Source organism: Bombus affinis, chromosome 7, assembly GCF_024516045.1.
Source record: "Bombus affinis isolate iyBomAffi1 chromosome 7, iyBomAffi1.2, whole genome shotgun sequence".
NCBI lineage: Eukaryota > Metazoa > Arthropoda > Insecta > Hymenoptera > Apidae > Bombus > Bombus affinis.
The window spans coordinates 13,227,514-13,248,541 of record NC_066350.1 but is presented as its reverse complement, the minus strand read 5'-3'; the positions used below and the strand labels follow the sequence as shown (position 1 = coordinate 13,248,541).

At 35.1% G+C, this 21,028-nt stretch overlaps 7 protein-coding genes and 2 long non-coding RNA genes across 16 annotated transcripts in view; 2 read left to right on the top strand and 7 right to left on the bottom strand.

Annotated features, from left to right (window-relative positions):
- LOC126918251 (odorant receptor 4-like) overlaps positions 1 to 21,028 on the bottom strand; it is a 36,216-nt gene that overhangs the window by 3,117 nt on the left and 12,071 nt on the right. The gene's annotated exons all lie outside the window — the stretch shown is intronic.
- Positions 1,098 to 3,132, bottom strand: LOC126918175 (uncharacterized). The gene is made up of 4 exons (XM_050725811.1): positions 2,017 to 3,132; positions 1,798 to 1,942; positions 1,217 to 1,372; positions 1,098 to 1,148 (listed from the first exon to the last, which is right to left on the bottom strand). Exons 1-4 carry the CDS (start codon positions 2,817 to 2,819, stop codon positions 1,098 to 1,100), a joined length of 1,155 nt encoding a protein of 384 aa, XP_050581768.1. The 5' UTR covers positions 2,820 to 3,132.
- LOC126918244 (uncharacterized) lies at positions 3,228 to 7,285 on the bottom strand. 3 transcript variants are annotated; one of them, XM_050725947.1, is made up of 5 exons: positions 5,294 to 7,285; positions 5,116 to 5,215; positions 4,901 to 5,011; positions 4,501 to 4,656; positions 3,228 to 4,432 (listed from the first exon to the last, which is right to left on the bottom strand). In XM_050725947.1, the coding sequence occupies exons 1-5, from the start codon at positions 6,088 to 6,090 to the stop codon at positions 4,382 to 4,384; spliced, it is 1,215 nt and encodes a 404-aa protein (XP_050581904.1). In that variant the 5' UTR covers positions 6,091 to 7,285; the 3' UTR covers positions 3,228 to 4,381. The 3 variants fall into 3 exon arrangements, with proteins under 3 accessions (XP_050581904.1, XP_050581903.1, XP_050581905.1); XM_050725946.1 differs by having other exon boundaries at positions 4,367 to 4,656; XM_050725948.1 differs by lacking the exon at positions 4,901 to 5,011 and having other exon boundaries at positions 4,367 to 4,656.
- LOC126918261 (uncharacterized) lies at positions 7,287 to 9,145 on the bottom strand. Of its 3 annotated transcripts, XM_050725971.1 has the most exons (5): positions 8,349 to 9,145; positions 8,172 to 8,271; positions 7,958 to 8,068; positions 7,550 to 7,705; positions 7,287 to 7,481 (listed from the first exon to the last, which is right to left on the bottom strand). In XM_050725971.1, the coding sequence occupies exons 1-5, from the start codon at positions 9,143 to 9,145 to the stop codon at positions 7,431 to 7,433; spliced, it is 1,215 nt and encodes a 404-aa protein (XP_050581928.1). In that variant the 3' UTR covers positions 7,287 to 7,430. The 3 variants fall into 3 exon arrangements, with proteins under 3 accessions (XP_050581928.1, XP_050581927.1, XP_050581926.1); XM_050725970.1 differs by lacking the exon at positions 7,958 to 8,068; XM_050725969.1 differs by lacking the exon at positions 7,958 to 8,068 and having other exon boundaries at positions 7,287 to 7,705.
- Positions 9,800 to 11,938, bottom strand: LOC126918260 (uncharacterized). Of its 2 annotated transcripts, XM_050725967.1 has the most exons (5): positions 10,775 to 11,937; positions 10,592 to 10,691; positions 10,377 to 10,487; positions 9,973 to 10,128; positions 9,800 to 9,904 (listed from the first exon to the last, which is right to left on the bottom strand). In XM_050725967.1, the coding sequence occupies exons 1-5, from the start codon at positions 11,551 to 11,553 to the stop codon at positions 9,854 to 9,856; spliced, it is 1,197 nt and encodes a 398-aa protein (XP_050581924.1). In that variant the 5' UTR covers positions 11,554 to 11,937; the 3' UTR covers positions 9,800 to 9,853. The 2 variants fall into 2 exon arrangements, with proteins under 2 accessions (XP_050581924.1, XP_050581925.1); XM_050725968.1 differs by lacking the exon at positions 10,377 to 10,487 and having other exon boundaries at positions 10,775 to 11,938.
- LOC126918278 (uncharacterized) lies at positions 14,045 to 16,177 on the top strand. The gene is made up of 3 exons (XR_007711295.1): positions 14,045 to 14,274; positions 14,449 to 14,660; positions 16,086 to 16,177. It is a non-coding gene; the product is annotated as an uncharacterized LOC126918278 (long non-coding RNA).
- Positions 14,216 to 16,234, bottom strand: LOC126918247 (odorant receptor Or2-like). Of its 2 annotated transcripts, XM_050725951.1 has the most exons (5): positions 15,406 to 16,234; positions 15,226 to 15,325; positions 14,996 to 15,106; positions 14,554 to 14,709; positions 14,216 to 14,478 (listed from the first exon to the last, which is right to left on the bottom strand). In XM_050725951.1, exons 1-5 carry the CDS (start codon positions 16,212 to 16,214, stop codon positions 14,428 to 14,430), a joined length of 1,227 nt encoding a protein of 408 aa, XP_050581908.1. In that variant the 5' UTR covers positions 16,215 to 16,234; the 3' UTR covers positions 14,216 to 14,427. The 2 variants fall into 2 exon arrangements, with proteins under 2 accessions (XP_050581908.1, XP_050581907.1); XM_050725950.1 differs by lacking the exon at positions 14,216 to 14,478 and having other exon boundaries at positions 14,497 to 14,709.
- On the bottom strand, positions 17,128 to 20,866 carry LOC126918254 (odorant receptor 85c-like). Of its 2 annotated transcripts, XM_050725961.1 has the most exons (5): positions 20,067 to 20,866; positions 19,888 to 19,987; positions 18,135 to 18,245; positions 17,899 to 18,054; positions 17,128 to 17,827 (listed from the first exon to the last, which is right to left on the bottom strand). In XM_050725961.1, the coding sequence occupies exons 1-5, from the start codon at positions 20,864 to 20,866 to the stop codon at positions 17,777 to 17,779; spliced, it is 1,218 nt and encodes a 405-aa protein (XP_050581918.1). In that variant the 3' UTR covers positions 17,128 to 17,776. The 2 variants fall into 2 exon arrangements, with proteins under 2 accessions (XP_050581918.1, XP_050581917.1); XM_050725960.1 differs by having other exon boundaries at positions 17,128 to 18,054.
- LOC126918273 (uncharacterized) lies at positions 19,247 to 20,682 on the top strand. The gene is made up of 3 exons (XR_007711291.1): positions 19,247 to 19,357; positions 20,140 to 20,337; positions 20,573 to 20,682. It is a non-coding gene; the product is annotated as an uncharacterized LOC126918273 (long non-coding RNA).

Here is a 21,028-nt window from a genome sequence, read left to right as displayed (position 1 = left end):
ATGTTCGTATATTCGTTTTGAAAAATTGACAATAGACCGATAAATTTTTAAATTTAAGGATTCCATCGAATGCTTAAATTTATGTCCTCCTTGTAATCATAATCTGGAAGTAAGGTTTATCTGTGCGGGTGTAAATTCGACAATTTAGAATATTTAACAAGGGACTATAAAGAATCCACAGGAGGTATCAGGTTAGAAGACATAGTGATTGGAAGATGAGAGAGAAGGGTTGTATGATAGCTCGAGAAATTGAAAAAGAAAGAAGAAAAGAATTAAAAAATGGGGGACATGTAACCCAAAGAGAGTTTTACTGAAGGATGCAATAACTAGGGTGGAAGAAGACGAGGGCCATGCACCAATTGGTTTTAAAAACAATCGATTCAATTGAAGACTGTAATCACTGTTGCTGTTGTTGTCAGTATCTATGATCATTGTTCTGCTTGTCATCACGGAGTGAGACTGCCGTTAGGAAGCAGTCGTGCAACTATGGGGGATGCATGGGGTGATGCAACGCTTGTGCGAGTTCTTTAGATATTCATTCTACCGATCTATTCATCAATTGGTAGAACTTGTTTTAGAATAGTGTGAAAGTATATACGTTTAGAAATTATTAATTGCAATTGTTGGAGGTAGATGTTGTAAGTGCGGTGCAGACGCAGCATAATTGAGTCAGGTGCTAGGGAGATGTAGTAGACTTAATTTGTGCTAGTGACTATGATAAATTGAATGATAAGTGGTAGAATAATTTGCATTGTTTCTGTCGGTATTTACAAATGCCAGTCCTAGGATTTCATTTTTATATTATCGAATAATATTACGAACAAACATTACGAATAATTATAATGCTTCCAATGAAGCATTCGAAGAGATAACATGTAATAAAAACATGAGAACAATAGAGTATAGCTATAACAAACGATTCTTCAATCTATCGCCCCATAGATTTTTTACATCACAAGTATTCTTACACTTAACTAGATCTATTAGGTTGTCAATCATGTATTATAGTCCGTAACATTAATCATAAAATTAGTTCAATCGTCGACTTATTTATTTGTTGACATTCTCTTATAATATCCTTTCAGAATTCCACTCTATCACATCATTTGCTGCAACAAATTCAAATATGCGAAACCTGTTTTTATCACCTGAAATGGCAGAATATTTCATATGAACAGACAACATTGCTATGAGTACAAGTATAGAATAAACTTACACTACCAAAAGTGTAAACAGACATATGAACTAATTTTCCTGCAGTGATATGAACGACCACATTTGATCGTGCGATGACCATAATCAAGTCGAGGATTGTTTTACCGGGTAAATAATACCAGTTCGTCATGTAAACGACTTCGCCAATTTTCTTGCACTGTTAAGAATTTCTTGAATTAGTCATCACGAATTTGATTTCCAGAATTTATATTACCCCGTATTAACATTAGAGCGATGTATGAAACATGTAGGTGCCAAAGAAATTGAAAAAATGAATGACATATGAAAAAATCATTCAAATTACCGAAAATGTATTATTGTGAATCTATAAAAGTTATATGAAAAATGATTAATTATTAATTTTGATTACTCTGTTAGTTCTAGGGTTAGAGCGTTAATGTTTCGCTGATACCTGTTCCGTTAATAGTTCACCGATGTAACATATTATGAAAATGTTAAAACAGATTGTAACGAACATCATAAAATACGATGCCAAATTTCGAATATCGTGCTCATCCCATTCCTAAGAAGCAATCGTAAAAAGTATAGAACAATTATACAGAAAATTAAAGTTATATCTACTGTGGAAAATAACAGGCAAACAATAAAAGTATAGTAATTATGTACCGATAGAATGTAGTAGCCAATTACGCATATATCCATCGTGCACCTTAACATTTCCAGCAAACAGATTTTATTCATCACATCCTCGATATATGATATAAAACTGCAATTAACACGTAATATCCAAATGATCGCCCTTAAAAGCCACACAAAAAAAGATTTTTAAAAAAACCTTACTTCAATGTCCTCAGATGTCGTTCCACGATTACTCCAATCTGTATAAAACCACCAGTTTTCTTCTCTACTCTGGTTTCATTGACGAATTCAACGATCCATAACGTAATAACATTTAGCTGACCGCATGCGTGAGCAGTTAGAACTGCTGCGAGACTAAAGATCCCAATTGTACTAAAATTTGCGATAACAGTAGACCAAATTTGGAAGAAAAGCATCAATTCGTTTGTTGGAATTTCGTCGACGTTCACCAGCTTCTTGTATACTGCACAAGGTAGCACATGTAAAATTCTCGTCTCGTTCGCAATTCGAATCTCGACTGTATTTAATGCTGTCACAAAACAAAAGCACAAGACGCTTGATTGCACAAAAATAGCGGTGAACGCCGCTATGTAGCGACCGATTCTCGCGTTTTTCAACATCACGTGTTGATCTTCCTCTCTGGTCACTGTTTGCCAGTCAGCTTCTATGTATGACACGCACTTTCGTATGTCTTTGTTGTGCATTAATAAAACCGCGTAATTAAAGCTGCTGACGAACCAATGATTCACAAAACCGAAGGTCTTCAATTTGAAGTTGAACGTCTGGTCTTCCAGAATTATTACTAGTAAACTAGGAATCGCGGTAAGAATTAAGGTGCTAAAGCAAACGATGTTTAAAGTAAATGAAACGATCTTTTCGAGTCTTGTCGTAGTGGGAGACGATGGCCAAGCGCCGATCGGTTTTAAGAACCACCGATTCAATTGAAGACTATAGTCACTATTTCTCTTGCTGTCACCTTCTATGATCACTACTTCGGTCGTCATCGCGAAATAATGCCATTGTTAGAAACCCAGCGTCTACATATAGAGGATGTTGACAGAAGTTCAACGCTTGCGCGAGTTTTTTAGCTATTTGTTCAACTGATCGATTCGTCTAGTCGGTAGAAGTTTTTTAGAATACTATGAAAGTATATACGCTTGGAAACTGTCAGTTGCAATCATGTGATGCGGATAGCGTACATGGAATGAATCATTCGTGTGCCTAACTTTAACAGTGTATGTTTTCAAATTTTTAGTGGATAGTGATATGTGAGTGTGTTATGTGCTAAGATGTTGCAGTTGATTTAATTTCTACTAGTGACTATAAGAAATTTTATAATAAATGATACAATAATTTGCAATATATTTGTCGGTATTTAGAAATGCCAATTCTAATCGAATACTAGTACGAGGAAAACATTATCAGTAATTTTATTCTTTTCAAACAATTAACAATAGATAAGATAAAAATATTTTATCAATTATATCTTAAACATCTATGTATTATCGATACTTACGACGCCAAAGGTCGTGGTAGATATTTGTACGAATTTTCCAGCAATAATTTTGACCCCCATACCCGATCTTGAAATAACCAGGACTAAACCGAGAGCAGTTTTGTGAGGTAATCGGTACCATTCATTCAAATACACTTTTTCCCAAATCTTTCACCCTATCGTGTGTTTGATAGTTTGAGCTTTAATGTAAGCACACCTTTATTGTTACTTTCTTACCTGTTCAGTAATTATTTCTTCGATATAACAGAATATAAATATATTGAACACCATAGATGCATATAGGATAACGTATGCAATTATTACATCCTTCAATTTTTCCTGAGAAATTAAAATATATGTGTCGTACGAATGCTAGTGCGAATTAAGTAGAAAAGTCAACGTATGAGTCGCGTTCTGTATTTAACGCTAATTAATTTCTGTTAAAAGATATCTCAATGTTTGATTCGTTTTAACTCTGACTAGAAGATGTTGTGTACACATTTTCAATATATAAATTATTTCTTTTATTTCTATTTTGAAACGTACTATAGTATCGTGGACAAAAGGCCTAAGAGATATCTAGTAAACTATATACAATGTCGCGAGAGCCGAGGCGCCGTCGGGCCCACCAATGTGTCGTCGGTCCTTCAATTGAATAGTTCCGTAGAAAAGGCTTACGTGACCCTGGCCACGAACGGTTGTGGAACACGTGCGTGGTGGGCTTAAGAAAAGATAAAGGGATGCTAGAACAGTCAATGTCAGTGGAGAAGCCAGAGAGTGTGAATCGAAAAGTCAGAGATATCAAGTTAGATTGAGACAATTTTACTTGCATAGACATAGATTCCTGTATCATGATCAGATCTCATTTCAAATTTTATTGTAGTCTCATTATTGATGTATTTCAATCGTAATTAAATGCGGAAATAACAAAGAATTTTTTCTGTTTGAAATTTACGACTTCTAGCCTGTTAATTTTTAACATACAAAATTTTATGCGATATTTACGTATATTTTGTACTTTATATACTAAATTATTAAAAACACAATATATTTTTCCAGGATTTCATTTTATTACGTCATTTGCTGCAACAGATTCAAGTATGCAAAACCAGTCTTCACAACCTGAAATGGCAGAATATTTCACGTGAACAGATAATACAGTAATGAGTGAGAGTATCGAATAAACTTACACTACCAAATGTATAAACCGACATATGAACTAATTTTCCTGCAGTGATTTGAACGACCACATTTGATCGTGCGATGACCATAATCAAGTCGAGGATTGTTTTACCGGGTAGATAATACCAGTTCGTCATGTAGACGACTTCGCCAATTTTCTTGCACTGTTAAGAATTTGATAAATTAATTACCACGATTTCGATTTATTCCATTTATATCACTCCGTATTAACACTAGGGCGAAGTATGAAACATATAGGTAGCAAAGAACTTAAAATAAAAGACACATGAAAAAATCATTCAAATCATTGTACCATTGAATCTATAAAAGTTGTATTAAGAACGATTAATTATTAACTTTGATTCCCCTGTTAATTCTAAAATTAGAGAGTTAATGTGTTGCCGATACCTGCTCCGTTAACAGTTCACCAATGTAACATAGTATGAAAATGTTATAACAGATTGCAACAAACATCATAGAATATGATGTCAAATTTCGAACATCATGCTCCGCCCATTCCTAAGATGAAATCGTAAAAAGAATAGAACAATTGTACAGAAGAATAAAGTTATATCTACTGTGGAAAATAACAGGTAGACAATAAAAATATGCTAATTATGTACCGACACAATGAAGTAGCCAATTACACATATATCCATCGTGCATCTTAACATTTCCAAAAAACAGATTTTATTCATCACACCCTCGATATATGATATAAAACTGCAATTAACATTTAATATAATCCAAATGATTGCTTTTAAAAGCCACACAAAAAAATAATGTGGAAAGAGATCTTACTTCAATGTCCTCAGATGTCGTTCCACGATTATTCCAATTTCCATAAAACCATCAGCTCTCCTCTCTACTTTGGCTTCATTCACAAATTCAACAATCCATAACATAACAACATTTAGCTGACCGCACGCGTGAGCAGCTAGAACTGCTGCAAGACTAAAGATCCCAACCGTACTACAATTTGCGATAAAAGTAGACCAAATTTGCAAGAAAATCATGAATTCGTTTGTTGGACTTTCGTCGACGTTTACTAGCTTCTTGTATACTGCACAAGGTAACACGTGTAAAATTCTCGTCTCGTTTCCAATTTGAACCTCGAGTGTATTTAGTGCCGTCACGAAACAAAAGCACAAAACGCTACCTTGTACAAAAATTGCGCAGAAAGCAGCTACGTAACGACCGAATTTCGCGTTCTTCATCATCACCTGTTGATCCTCCTTCCTGGTCACTGCTCGCCAGTCAGTTTTCATGTGTTCCACGCATCGTCGTATGTCTTTATTGTGTAATAACAACACACTATAAGTAAAGCTACTGACGATTAAATGACTCACGAAATCTATGCTCTTCAATTTCAAGTTAATACTTTCGTCTTCCAGAATCAGTTGCAGTACACTGGGAATCGTAGTGATAATTACGGTGCTGTAGCAAATGGTGTTTAAAAGAAACGAAATTATCTTTTCTAGTCTTGTGGTGGATGGAGACGATGGCCATGCACCGATCGGTTTCAAGAACCATCGATTTAATTGAAGACAGTAGTCACTGTTGCGGTCAGCCTCTATGATCACTGCTTCGTTCGACATCGCGGAGTGAAGTTGTTATTAGAATGCAGCCGCGCGTCAGTGGGACATGCATGGAGCAGTGCAACGCCTGCGCGTGTTTTTTAGGTACTTGTTCTACCGATCGATTCGTCTGTTCGGTAGAACTTGTTTTAGAAAAGTTGAAAAGTATACTCGCTTGAAAATTATCGGTTGCTATGTTTTGAAATGGATGGCGTGTATGCAATGATTCATATCCCTCCCTACGTTAACTGTATAGGTTGTAAAATTTTTAATAAGAAGTGGCTAGTCACCCGTACGTATTTTAGGTGCTTGGTAGTTATAGCTATCTTAATTTGTGCTTGTGATTATGTTGAATTTCGTGATAAATGATATAATAATTTCCGTTCTTTTGTCGATATTTACCAATGGCAATTTTAAAATTTCGTTTCTATATTATCGAATATTATTACGAAGTGGGACACGTTATTTATAATTGTAATCTTTGCAATGAAGGATTTCGATAAAGTAGTAGTTTATAAAAATATAAATAAAATAGAGGGGTATAGCTATAATGTACGATTCTTCGGTCTGCCGCCCCATCGATTTTTTATTTTGTAAATTTTCTTGTTCTTAACTAGATCTATGAGATTATCAATCGTTTCTTGGAGGTTGTAAAATTTATTATTGTTGAATGTTATTAATAGTGATTATTATTTGCAGATTCGTGTTGGCATCACAGGATATTGGTCATTGTTCTCCACCCTGAAGTTTTCCAACGCGCCGTTGGGAATCATTCTTCTTGATTTGAATAAGTCACGCGACAAGCATCCGCTCGGGTGAAACACCTATGATAAGGTTTGCGGACTATGAACTCCAACTATGAACACCGCAGAGACTTCAGAGATCACATTCGTGCTATCTATTTAGACGGTTGAAACTTAAATAGCTTTCATCCAAAATATACTTTTATCAAATATTCGGATGTGGTTGAAAAATCTTCGCGATAGTTACATATGTAATTAAACCCGCATTTTTACTATAATTACTGAAGCATAATTTTTGCTTTCATTTTACGTCAGCCAATTAACAATCAAAATATTTACAAGTCGATACCAGGTTAGATTAAGACAATTTTACTTGCGTAGACATAGATTTCTGTACTGTGATTAGATCTCGTTTCAAAGTCTTTTGTAGTCTCATTATTGATGCATTTCAATCGTAATTAAATGCGGAAATAACAAAGAATTTTTTCTGTTTGAAATTTACGACTTCTAGCCTGTTAATTTTTAACATACAAAATTTTATGCGATATTTACGTATATTTTGTACTTTATATACTAAATTATTAAAAACACAATATATTTTTCCAGGATTTCATTTTATTACGTCATTTGCTGCAACAGATTCAAGTATGCAAAACCAGTCTTCAAAACCTGAAATGGCAGAATATCTCACGTGAACAGATAATACAGTTATGAGTGAGAGTATCGAATAAACTTACACTACCAAATGTATAAACCGACATATGAACTAATTTTCCTGCAGTGATTTGAACGACCACATTTGATCGTGCGATGACCATAATCAAGTCGAGGATTGTTTTACCGGGTAGGTAATACCAGTTCGTCATGTAAACGACTTCGCCAATTTTCTTGCACTGTTAAGAATTTGATAAATTAATTACCACGATTTCGATTTATTCCATTTATATCACTCCGTATTAACACTAGGGAGAAGTATGAAACATATAGGTAGCAAAGAACTTAAAATAAAAGACACATGAAAAAATCATTCAAATCACTAAAAATGTGCCATTGTGAATTTATAAAAATTGTATGAAGAACGATAAATTATTAATTTTGATTACTCTGGTTATTTTAGAATTAGAGTGTTAATGTGTTGCTGATACCTGCTCCGATAATATTTCACCGATGTAACATATTACGAAAATGTTATAACAGATTGTAACGAGCATCATAAAATACGAAGACAAATTTTGAATATCATGCTCAGTCCATTCCTAAGATGGAATCGTAAACAGAATAAAACAATTATACAGAAAAGTAAAGTTATATCTAATCCGGTAGAAATAGAAAAACAAGAAATATATATTAATTACATACTGATAAAATGTAATAGCCAGTTACACATATATCCATTGTGCATCTTAGCATTTCCAAAAGACATATTTTATTCATCACATTCTCGATATACGATATAAAACTGCAATTAACATACGGTATAATCCCGAAGATCAGTACTGAGACACCAACAAAGAAGGAATAGGGAAAACATCTTACTTCAATGTCCTCAGGTGTCGTTCCACGATTGCTCCAATTTGAATAGAACTAGTCTTCTCTCCCCTGGCCTCATTAACAAATTCATTGATCCATAACATAACAACGTTTAGCTGACCACACGCGTGAGCAGCTAGGACTGCTGCAAGACTAAAAATCCCAATCGTACTAGAATTTGCAATAATTGCAGACAAAACTTGCAAGAAAAGCATGATCTGGTTCCTTGAACTTTCATCGACGTTTACTAGCTTCTTGTATACTGCACAAGGTAACACGTGTAAAACTCTCGTCTCGTTTCCAATTTGAATCTCGAATGTATTTAACGCTGTCACGAAACAAAAGCACAAAACGCTACCCTGCATAAAAATGGCGCAAAAAGCCGCTACATAGCGACCGAATTTCGCGTTTTTCAGCATCACGTGTTGATCCTCCTCTCTGATTAACGTTCGCCAGTCAGTTTCCATGTGTTCTATGCACTGTCGTATGTCTTTGCTATGCAACAACAAAGCTGTATAATTAAGGCTGCTGACGATCCAATGGCTCACGAAACCCAGTGCCTTCAATTTGAAATTTATACTCTCATCTTCTAGAATTATTAGTAGTAAACTAGGAATCACAGTGACAGTTACGGTGCCGAAGCAAATGATGTTTAAAAGAAACGAAAGAATCTTTTCGAGTTTTGTGGTGGAAGGAGACGAGGGCCATGCACCGATCGGTTTCAAGAACCAGCGATTCAATTGTAGACTGTAGTCACTGTTGCTGTTGCTATCAGCTTCTATCACCGCTGCTTCGTTCGGCATCGCGGAGTGAAGTTGTTATTCGAATGCAGCTGCGCGTCAGTGAGAGATGCATGGAGCAGTGCAACGCTTGCGCGTGTTTTTTTAGGCGTTTGTTCAATTAATCGATTCGCCTAGTCGGTAGAACTTGTTTTAAAAAAGTAGAAAAGTATACTCGCTTGGAAATTATCGGTTGCAATGTTGTGAAGTGGATGGCATGCGTGCAATGATTCATATCCCTCCCCACGTTAACTGTATAGGTTGTAAAATTTTTAATAAGAAGTGGCTAGTCATCCGTACGTATGTTAGGTGCTTGGAAGGTATAGCTGTCTTAATTTGTGCTTGTGAATTGTTGAATTTCGTGATAAATGATAATAATTTGTATTATTGTTGTTGGTATTTACAAATGCCAATTCTAAGACTAGATTTTTATATTAACGCATAGTATTACGAAGAAAAAATTATTGGTGAAATTAATTTTTCCAATGATGAATTTCAAAAAAATAATACGTAATAGAAACATGAATATAACGGAGTGTGACAACAACGGACGGTTCTACAATCTACCGCTGGTAGATTTTTTACTCTGTATGCTTCCTTGGTCTTACGTAGACGTATTATATTGTCAACCATTTATTAGAGTTTGTAAAATTGATTATAAGATTATTTCAACCGCCTAATTATTATTATGCTTTAACACCCCCAATAACATTTTTCCAAGATACCACTTTATCACATCATTTGCTGCAATAGATTCAAATATGCGAAACCTGTCTTTACCACCTGAAATGGGAGAATGTTTAACCTAAACAGATAATACAAGTCTGAGTACTAGTATCAAATTAACTTACATTACCAAACGTATTAATTGTCATTTGAATCATTTTCCCTGCAGTCAATTGAACGACCATACTCGATCGCACGATGATCAAAATTAAGTTGTGGATTTCTTTATTGGGTAAATAATACCAGTTTGTCAAGTAAACGGCATCACCAATTTTCTTGCTCTGTTAAGAATTTGTCGTATTAATCATCACGATTTTGACTTGTTGTATATCACTCTGTATTAATACTATAGCGAAGTATGAAACATATAAGTACCAAAGAATTTAAAATGAAAGATACATGAAAAAATCATCCAAAACACCAAAAATTTATCATCGTGAAACTATAAAAGTTACATGAAAAATGGTTATTTTTTAATCTCGACTACTTTGGTAGTTCTATAATTAGAGAGTTAATGTCTCATTAGTACCTGTTCCGTTAATATTTCACCGATGTAACATATTACGAAAATGTTAAAACAGATTGAAACGAACATCATAAAATACGATGTCAAATTTCGAATATCGTGCTCATCCCATTCCTAAGAAGCAATCGTAAAAAGTATAGGACAAATATACAGAAAAATAAATATATATCTTATGTGGAAGGAAATTAGCAAGCAATAAAAATATAATAAATATATACCGATAGAATGTAGTAGGCAATTAGACATATGTTCATCGTACATCTCAACATCTCCAATAAATATATTTTGTTCATCACAACCTCGATACACGATATGAAACTGCAATTAACACGTAATAGAATACCAATGATCACTCTCGAAACAACAACAACAAGAAAAAATGAATTAACGATAGATCTTACTTCAATGTCCTCAGGTGTCGCTCCACGATTACTCCAATTTCCTGAAAACTGCTAGTTTCCTTAACAAATTCAGTAATCCACGCCATAATCACGTCCAGTTGACCACACGCGTGAGCAGCTAGTACAGCTGCGAGACTAAAAATTCCAACTGTACTAGAGTTCGCGATAAGAGCAGACCAAATTTGCAGGGAAAGCATGATTTCGTTTGCTGGACTTTCATCGACGTTCACCAATTTCTTGTATACTGCACAAGGCAGCAAACGTAAGACTCTCGTCTCGTTTCCAATCTGAATCTCGACTGTAGTTAACGCTGTCACGAAACAAAAGCACAAAATGCCACCCTGCATGAAGATAGCACACGAAGCAGCTACGTAGCGACCGAATTTCGCGTTTTTCATCATTGCGTGTTGATCCTCCTCCCTAGTCACTGATCGCCAGTCAGCCTCTATGTGTTCTACGCATTGTCGTATGTCTTTGCTGTGTAATAACAAGGTACTATAATTAAAGCTGCTGACGAACAAATGACTCAAGAAATCTAGGGTTTTCAACTTCAAGTTAATGCTCTCGTCTTCTAGAATGAGTAGCAATACACTGGGAATCGCAGTGATGATTACGGATGCGAAGCAAATGATGTTTAAAATAAATGAAACAATCTTTTCCAGTCTTGTGGTGGATGGAGACGATGGCCATGCACCGATCGGTTTCAGGAACCATCGATTCAATTGAAGACAGTAGTCACTGTTGCTGTCAGCTTCTATGATCACTGCTTCGTTCGACATCGCGGAGTGAAGTTGTTATTAGAATGCAGCCGCGTGTCAGTGGGAGATGCATGGAGCAACGCAACGCTTGCGCGTGTTTTTTAGGTACTTGTTCTACCGATCGATTCGTCTGGTCGGTAGAACTTGTTTTAGAAAAGTTGAAAAGTATACTCGCTTGAAAATTATCGGTTGCAATGTTGTGAAGTGGATGGCATGCTTGCAATGATTCATATCCCTCCCTACGTTAACTGTATATGTTGTAAAATTTTTAACAAGAAGTGGCTAGTCATCCGTACGTATGTTAGGTGCTTGGAAGTTATAGCTGTCTTAATTTGTGCTTGTGAATTGTTGAATTTCGTGATAAATGATATAATAATTTTTGTTTTTCTGTCGATATTTACAAATGTCAATTATAAAACTGCATTTGTACATTATGGAATAGTATTACGAAGTGGAACACGTTATTTATAATCATAATGTTTGCAATGAACGATTTCGATAGAATGGCTTTTTATAAAAACACGAAACAATAGAAGAGTATAACTATAATGTACAATTCTTCGGTTTACCGCTCCATCAACGTTTTAGTTCGTAAGTGATCTTGTTCTTAACTAGATCTATTAGATTGACAATCGTTTATCATAGGTTTTAAAATGGATTATTATATTTGTTAGATAATTACGTCTTACCATTATTTGTATTTCAAATTCTGCAACAGCATTTACAAAGAATTATACAATTAGAAAATTCATTCATTAGAAACGTATTTAATCATATCATTTATCGTAACAAATTCATATACTCGAGACCGATTTTTACTTGGTACGATAGAATATTTCGTGTGAAATATTTTAGCTAACGATTTGATACTTTACGTTTTGTAGTAACTGTCCCTGATAGAAGCAAGAGGTAAGAATTCGTTGGGCGAATCGGCATGCGATCACGAGGGATTAAAATTTCCGGAATAGTAGAGGGAAGCAATATTAAACACCATGGACGTATACACGATAGCATATGCAATTCAAATATCGATTTTTGCTGAGAAATTACGTAAAGAAGACCATATGAGTGGTCATCCTCTATTTAACGTTAATTTATCTTAAAGTATTTCAATGGTTACGTCATTTTAATTTCAACTGATATGACATGATATTGTTGAAACATTTTCAACATATAAATTATCCTTTCTATTTCTATTTTGAAACACATATTCAACGTACAACGTATAATACAATAGTTTGCAATTATCTTAAAAGCATATCTGGCTCAAGTACAATTAATAATTAGTAAGAAAATTAATAATCAATATATTCTCACTAATGTCGTCAAATAATCTGTCTCAGCTAATGAGACATATATGTATATATAAATAACAATACAATAACCAGTAAATACCTTAATATTTGTAGGTGATGTTCAAGAATAATTCCTTTCTCTTCTTTCTATTCCTTCTCGACCTTCGTTCCGAACTATCCAAACTATCGAACTTGGTCATCACCACGTTCAATGGATCACTTGCATGGATCGCTAGGATAGCGACCAAGCAACAAGCTTCCACGCCACGATGATCCCAGAAAGAGTCTGTACAATGAGCACGATGTCATTCGTCGGGCTGAATCTAGCGTCCAACAGATTTGTCTAAATCGAACAAGGTAACGGACACATGAAATAACTGTCATTCGCCACGTGAAACACAATCTTCTTAAAGGTTTCAGTTACATTATAGACCAGAACGCCACTATACGCGCACAATGCAGCTACGAAAACAATGGAAAGTCCGATTCGCGATCGCTGGAATTTTTGACGACCTGCTAGTTGAATTCCGTGTGTTTTACACAACAGACCAGTAGTCTTGATCCTCGTCTTTGAGCTGCCAGCGCCATACACTTGGATAGTACATTCGATATCACGAGGGTAAAAAGTGTCAAATATCGGTGGTTCACTAGGCAGGTCTATCATGATTACTTCGTGGAGATCGTTTGTCGACTGAAACCCACAAGCTTCAAGTTTAATGCTATGGTAAAATGGTGCGTGTGCGAGTTTCTTTTCGACCGCGCGTCGCCATGGTGCAGCTGTTGCCTTCCAAAGGGTTCGAGCCCTTCGGAGTTCTTGCTTGTACTGCATGTAATACTTTACACGTAATTTATGATTTTGGTACCACAGAATTCATGACGTTGAGGGTCATGGATTAATTGATTTTTTTTTTAGCGTCAGCAATACACGAATATGCTGCTTATTTTGGAGCAAGTCGAAGGAATCACTTTCTAGGGGATGAATTTCCATTCGTGAAAACTTGTCATATTTCTTAGGGCACTTTCTGTTTTATATACGTAAAACTGGAAACTAAGAAGCGCCACACATCATTGTTATAGCATATACTAGATATTTACGAGCATATGATGGCTATTAATGGACTGTTTGTTTTTTATATGTATAACACAAATTCGATTATTTGATTACGTTGACCAAGGAGGAAAATATTCATTATAAAAATTTCGCAAAAGGTATTTGAAAGATAATGAAAGTATATTAATCAATTGAAATACGAATACATCGTGTAAGAATGTAGTACATTAATTGTACATTAGTTCTATGTTTATATTTTTCATATTTGTGAAAGATTTTCTATTTAAATCGCTAAATATGCATATATACGCATTTCTGTATAGAAAAAAAAAGAAAAAAAAAAATATAATCAATGAGGATACAGACCTAAAAAGTTCATAGATTCATGGTTCAAAGGTTCGTAGCTCAAAGGTTAAAAAATCTCAAATATAGCACATCCTACTCTACTGATAACAAAAAACATTAATCATAATTGTATTACCACTGTTTGTATTTAAAATTTGACATCATCTACAGAAATATTTAAATAGAAAATTCGTCAAAATTTAATCACGTCATTTGTCGTAACAGGTTCAAATATGCGAAACCAGTCTTTACCACCTGTAACAACAAAATATTTCACGTGGGCGGACATACATACACAGGAGAGTAAATACAAGAAACAAATCGACATACATCACCGAATGTATATACAGACATGTGAACCAATTTTCCAGCAGTGATATGAACGACCACGCTCGATCGTGCGATGATCAAAATCAAGTCGAGGATTATTTTATCGGGTAAATAATACCAGTTTGTCATATAAACCACCTCCCCAACCTTTTGGCACTGAGAAGAGTTTGTTTAATTAGTAGTGATCACGATTTTGATTTTCCGTATTTATATTATTTGATATTAATATTTAAATCACTTGACAATAACATTAATATTAGAACTACAAACGACTATAATATAAAACGCGCAGGAAAGATACCAAAAGAGAGATATATGAAAAGAAAAGATCATTCATGACATCGGAAATGCATAGCTGCAAATCCATAGAATTTCTATTCAAAATTATCAATTATTCATTTTGGCTATAGTGGTAGTTTTGGCGTTAACAACTTTCAAATACCTGTTCCGTCAATATTTCACCGATGTAGCATATTACGAAAATATTAAAACAGATTGAAATGAGCATCATAAAATACGTAGATAAATTCTGAATATCGTGGTCAGCCCATTCCTAAAAAGAAATCGTACAATGAATAACATAAAATATAAAAAATAAAATAATAAGCAAAATTGAACCCTGAATGTAATTTGGAAAAACAGACAAATAATGATAATATATTTAATACGTACCGAAAGAATATAATAGCCAATTACACATATATCCATCGTGCACCTGAACATCTCTAAAAAATATATCCTGTTCATCACATCCTCGATGCACGAGATAAAACTGTAATTAACACATAATGTAATACCAATGATCACTCTCGAAACAACCAACAAAAAGAAAGAATTAACAATAGATCTTACTTCAACGTCCTCAGGTGTCGCTCCACGATTACTCCAATTTCCCGAAAACTACTAGTTTTCTTCCGCTGCTTAGCTTCCTTAACAAATTTAGTAATCCACATCATAATTACGTCCAACTGGCCACACGCGTGAGCAGCTAGTACAGCTGCGAGACTAAAAATTCCAACCGTACTAGAGTTCGCGATAAGAGCGGCCCAAATTTGTAGAAAAAGCATAATTTCGTTTGCTGGACTTTCATCGACATTCACCAACTTTTTGTATACTGCACAAGGTAACACGTGTAAGATTCTCGTCTCGTTTCCAATTTGAATCTCGGTTGTAGTTAACGCTGTCACAAAGCAAAAGCACAAAACGCCACCCTGCATGAAAACGGCGCACGAAGCAGCTACGTAGCGACCGAATTTCGCGTTTTTCATCATCACGTGTTGATCCTCCTCCCTGGTCACTGTTCGCCAGTCAGCTTCGATGTGTTCCACGCAATGTCGTATGTCCCTGCCGCGCATTAACAAAGCCGTGTAATTGGCGCTGCTGACGAACCAATGACTGACAGGTCCCAGTGTCTTCAGTTTCATGTAAATGCTTTCGTCTTCTAGAATCATTAGTAATAGACTAGGAATCGCAGTGATGATTACGGAGGTGAAGCAAATGATGTTTAAAATAAATGAAACAATCTTTTCCAGTCTTGTGGTGGATGGAGACGATGGCCATGCACCAATCGGTTTTAAGAACCATCGATTCAATTGAAGACTGTAGTCACTGTTGCTGTTGCTGTTGCTGTCGCCTTCTGTGATCACTGGTTCGTTCGTCATCGCGAAATGAAGCTGTTGTTAAAAAGTAGCGAAGCATCGATAGGGGATGCATGGGTTGGTGCAACGCTTGCGCGGGTTTTTTAGATGTTTGTTCAGTTAATCGATTCGCTTGGTCGGCAAAACTTGTTTTAGAATAGTACGAAAGTATATTACTCTTGAAAATTACTGGTTGGTATCGTGTGAAGTGGATGGTGTACATGCAATGACTCATTCGTGTCTTCAACTTTCAGAGTGTATGTTCTGAAACTTTTAGTAGAAGATGGGTTGTGATACATAGTTGTGTTATGTGTTGGGAATTTGTAGTCAGAAACTTAATCTGTGCTTGTAATTATAATAAATTTTATAGTAAATAATAATTTTCATTACTTCTGGCGGTATTTACAAATACCGATTTTAAGACTAGATTTCTATATTACCGAACATTATTACGAAAAAAATTACGAATAAAATTGAAATCGTTATTAACAAAATTAATGTTTCCAGTGAAGGATTTCGAAAGAATAACGTTAAATAAAAACATTAGTATTATATAGTGGAGTATAATTATAATGGATGATTCTAGAATCTACCGCTTTTAGAAAGCATCGATTTTTGACGTGTTTTTGACCGTAAGTACTCATGTTCTTAACTAGATCTATTATAAGATTCATTATAAAATTAGTTTAGTGGCATAATTATTTATTTTTTGTCACTGCCCTAACCCATATGAAAAATTTGCATTTTTAGAGATTCTACTATATAATTTTAACCATGATTCAGCAAAATATAGAAAGAATTCTAATCAACGTAGACATGAGTGCAACATGTAATAATTAAATGAATTAATTTCGTACTAAAATCGTGTTTATATTTTTCATTTCTTTGTGAAGGTTTTCTATTTAAATCTTTAAATACATACACATATATACCAATATATACTAGAAGGGGAACTGGGGATGTTGAAATCGAGGAGGGTCAAGACTTAAAAAATTCATTGTAGCATGTTCCACTGCATGGATAAAAATATAAGTTATTAGTGTCTTACCATTATATTTCAATTTCTACATCATTTATACAAAATGATACAACTAAAATGTTCAGTAGAAGCACGTTTATTCGTAACAGCTGTCGTAAGAGATTCAAATATACGAAACCGGTTTTTACCACCAGATAGAACATTTCATGTGGACGAACATACAGATGTAACTTGAAGAACCAAATCTACTTACATCACCGAATGCGTATACAGACATGTGAATGCTTCAGTATGTTTCCAAGTTTTTTGTAATCGAATCATGTTTATACTTTATATCAAAAGATTATAGTCGGTTTCGTCTGTATCGCTATACTTTTACACTGTGGTCGCAGCTCTGATACTTGACCTGATATTGTCGCACGAATACCGTCTGATACTTGATTTGATACGGTTTGAAGACTCAGTGAAAGCATAGAATTAAGGAACAATATATAGATATTGATAAAATCACAAGACATTAAAATGTGTCACCAATGTTTGTATTTCAAATTCTACAATTTCATCTACGGTAGTATATAAGTAAGAAATTCATTAGAAGTGCATTTAGTCACGTTATTTGACACAATATATTAAGATACGCGAAGGCTAATCTCATCACCTGAAATATCAAATTTTTTAGTCTGCAAAGAAAGATATATACTCGTAGATACATACAATAATCTGACTTACATCAGCGAACGTGTGTATGGACATGTGAATTAATTTTCCTGCAGTGATTTCAATGACCACACTCGATCGTGCGATGATCAAAATCAACTCAAGGATTCTTTTTCTGGGTAAGAAATACCAATTTGTCATATAGACTATCTCACCAACTTTCATGCACTGTCAACAATTCATTAGATTAGTCGTGGATTCCTTGGTTTTGATCGTTAGACATCTCCGCGTTAACGTGTCTCTGGTACCTGTTCTATTAGCACTTCGCCGATATAACATAGTAGAAATGTATTGAAAGTGAGTGATGCGCATATTATGAAATAAGAGGTGAGGCTTCGAACATCATGATCGGACCATTCCTAGAAATAAGTACATTCATATCTTCTGAAAAGATTTCGAATTTTATCAGCATTAATCGTTTGTTACCGAAGATGATGAAACGATATAAGTAGGTTGCGATTTTTGATGCATTGATGCGACATTTATGGAAAAGTGCGCATAATTCATATAATATCCACAAATACATAAATATATCCAATACAATGTAGTAGTTAGAAACTTCAGTGAAACAAATTTCTATTTAAGTTCGTGCGTGGGTAACAACATTTTACACAAAGTAGTTTGAATATGAAGCTATCGTCATACATACAGGATGATCCATCTTTCTATACGAAGCTTTGTTAATATGTTTTGTGTATATAAACATATAAGAAAATACTGTTATGTGGATATGAGTCGTGCGATGCTTCATTAAAATATAACAAAAATTGAAAATTTCAATAGAGCAATATCTGGACTCATGTAGCGGCCGAAGGCAAGAACAAGTGAAAACCAAACTTCTTTGTCAACGGTCCGAACGATTTATGATACTCGCGCCTGCGAGAAAATTTTCTCAGTCCTCTGTCCGTCGCTTTGGTTAGTTTCACGTGTATGTATTTTTCCATTCAAGTTTTTCCATCAGCCTCAATAGCATTTGCGAGGCTAATAAATCTCGAGTTTCTAAAGGGCTCACCTATGGAAGATCTGGTTATTACAGATAGATTGCATCAAGTGGCTCTGAACAGAAAGAAGCTCCTCTGCGTCATCAAATGTACAGAAACAAGTTTCTCCGGCAAGTTGTACTGCGATCTGGAAGAAGTGTGCTAAGAGTGCAAAGAATATGGAGTGCAACGAAAACAATAGACAAATCCTTAACTGGCCGAACTAGCATAGGAGTCAGCCAATTAGGTGAAAAAAGGAAGTGTCTTCGGACCTCGAGAAAGGCGGACAAACTGCAAAGGGGACCAGTAAGAAAATACTCCGTTAACGAAACAAAGGTACTTCTACCGATTTATTGTGAGATGTCAATACGTCGTATATCGTTCATAAGAATTTTATGTGTATTGTGCGTTGAAAGAAAAGATATGTGAAGGAAGGCATAATTCCTGATTGATTCGTTGAGATAAAACAAAAGCAAAATGAACTTCATAGGGTAATAAATTCAATACTTTATCAATAACAAGAACAATAAACATTTTAAAACGGGATATCAACAACTAGTAATAGTCATCGTACATATGGTTCCTTTCGTGTTTCATATTTTTGTCATCATTTCTTAAGAATTTCAAACAGTTTCATTAGCTGTTCCTATAAAACATGGTGAAAAAGCACACACCCAAGAATCGGCACACCTTGCACATATGTACGTAGTATAAAGTATAAAGATAGCTTGATATCGTATTAAGTTGTCCCAATAGTTTCTTTCGATTTATAAGAAATAATAGATACGAAACATTTTTTGTTTAATTTTATTTTATTGGATTATGTATGATGCATTTTGTTCTATTGAAATAAAGAAAACAACATTTGACAGATTAGATTTCATGTTTGTATAAAGATGCATTGTTGTAAAAGACGTGTTTGTTGAGAAACACTTTTGGGACAACCTAATATTATGCAATGTCAGTTTAAAAAATTAGTGAACATAATAAACACTACATATGTTTGATATTCCATATGTACCATAACGATATAATACCCAACCATGCATATTGCCAAAATGCATCTAAACAACTCTGTCATGCATACCCAGCTCATTATTTCCTCTATACGTGCTATAAAACTGCAATTAACACCAATAAATAATCATCAATAAAAAAGTCATTGTCAAGGAATTAATCAAAAAGATATAAGAATCTTACTCTAGTATTCTCAGATGATGTTTTACGATCGTTTCAATTTTTCTAAAAGAAGTATCTTGCTTTCTGTTTCCAGCTTCATTCACGTAGTCATTGATCCAAATCGTTAACACGCCTAGTTGACCGCAAGCATGTGCGGCTAAGACACTCGCGAGGGTGTAAAATGCAATTCCACTGGAGTCGGCGATAAAAGCCGATAGAAACTGCACTACAAGGACTATTTCGTTCGCGGGACTCGTGTCGACTGGGATCATCTTGTTGTAAACATCAAAAGGTAACGTACGTATGGTCCTTGTTTCGTTGCCAACTTTGATGATCTGCACATTGGATGCAGTTACTATACAGTAAGACATGATACCACTATGCACGAAGATCGCGCATATAGTCGATACGTATCGGCCAAACTTCGCGTGTTTCAACATTACTTGTTGCTCGTCCTCTTTCTTCACCATCCGCCAGTCAGTTTCAATGCGTTTCACACAGTCACTGATATTTCTGCTCCGAAACAGCAGGTTCGTGTAATTGACTCCACCGAGAAATGAATGAGTCAGAGGACCGAACACTTTTATTTTTCTATAAAAACTATCACCTACGAAGATTAAATAAGCGACGCAAGGGATTAAGTTGAACAGTATAACGACATAGCAGAGAACGATTAAAAACAAGGAAATGACTCTTTCGCGTGTCGACGTAGTGGAGAAATATGGCCAAGCACCGATCGGTTTTAATATCCAACGATTTATTTGTAGACTGTAATCGCTATGACTCTTGGCGTTCGCTTTTATGATCGCGGATTCGCTCATCGTGGCTGCTCATCGATGTCCCGGTAACTATTGAATTGCCTCTCTTACAGTAGAATAACAGTACGAAGTTGTTCAACGCCTGCGCGAATTTTTTTCCGTAGTATTATAGCCGATCGATTTGTCTAGTTGTTAGAATTTGTGGTAAGACAACAAATGTAGGTT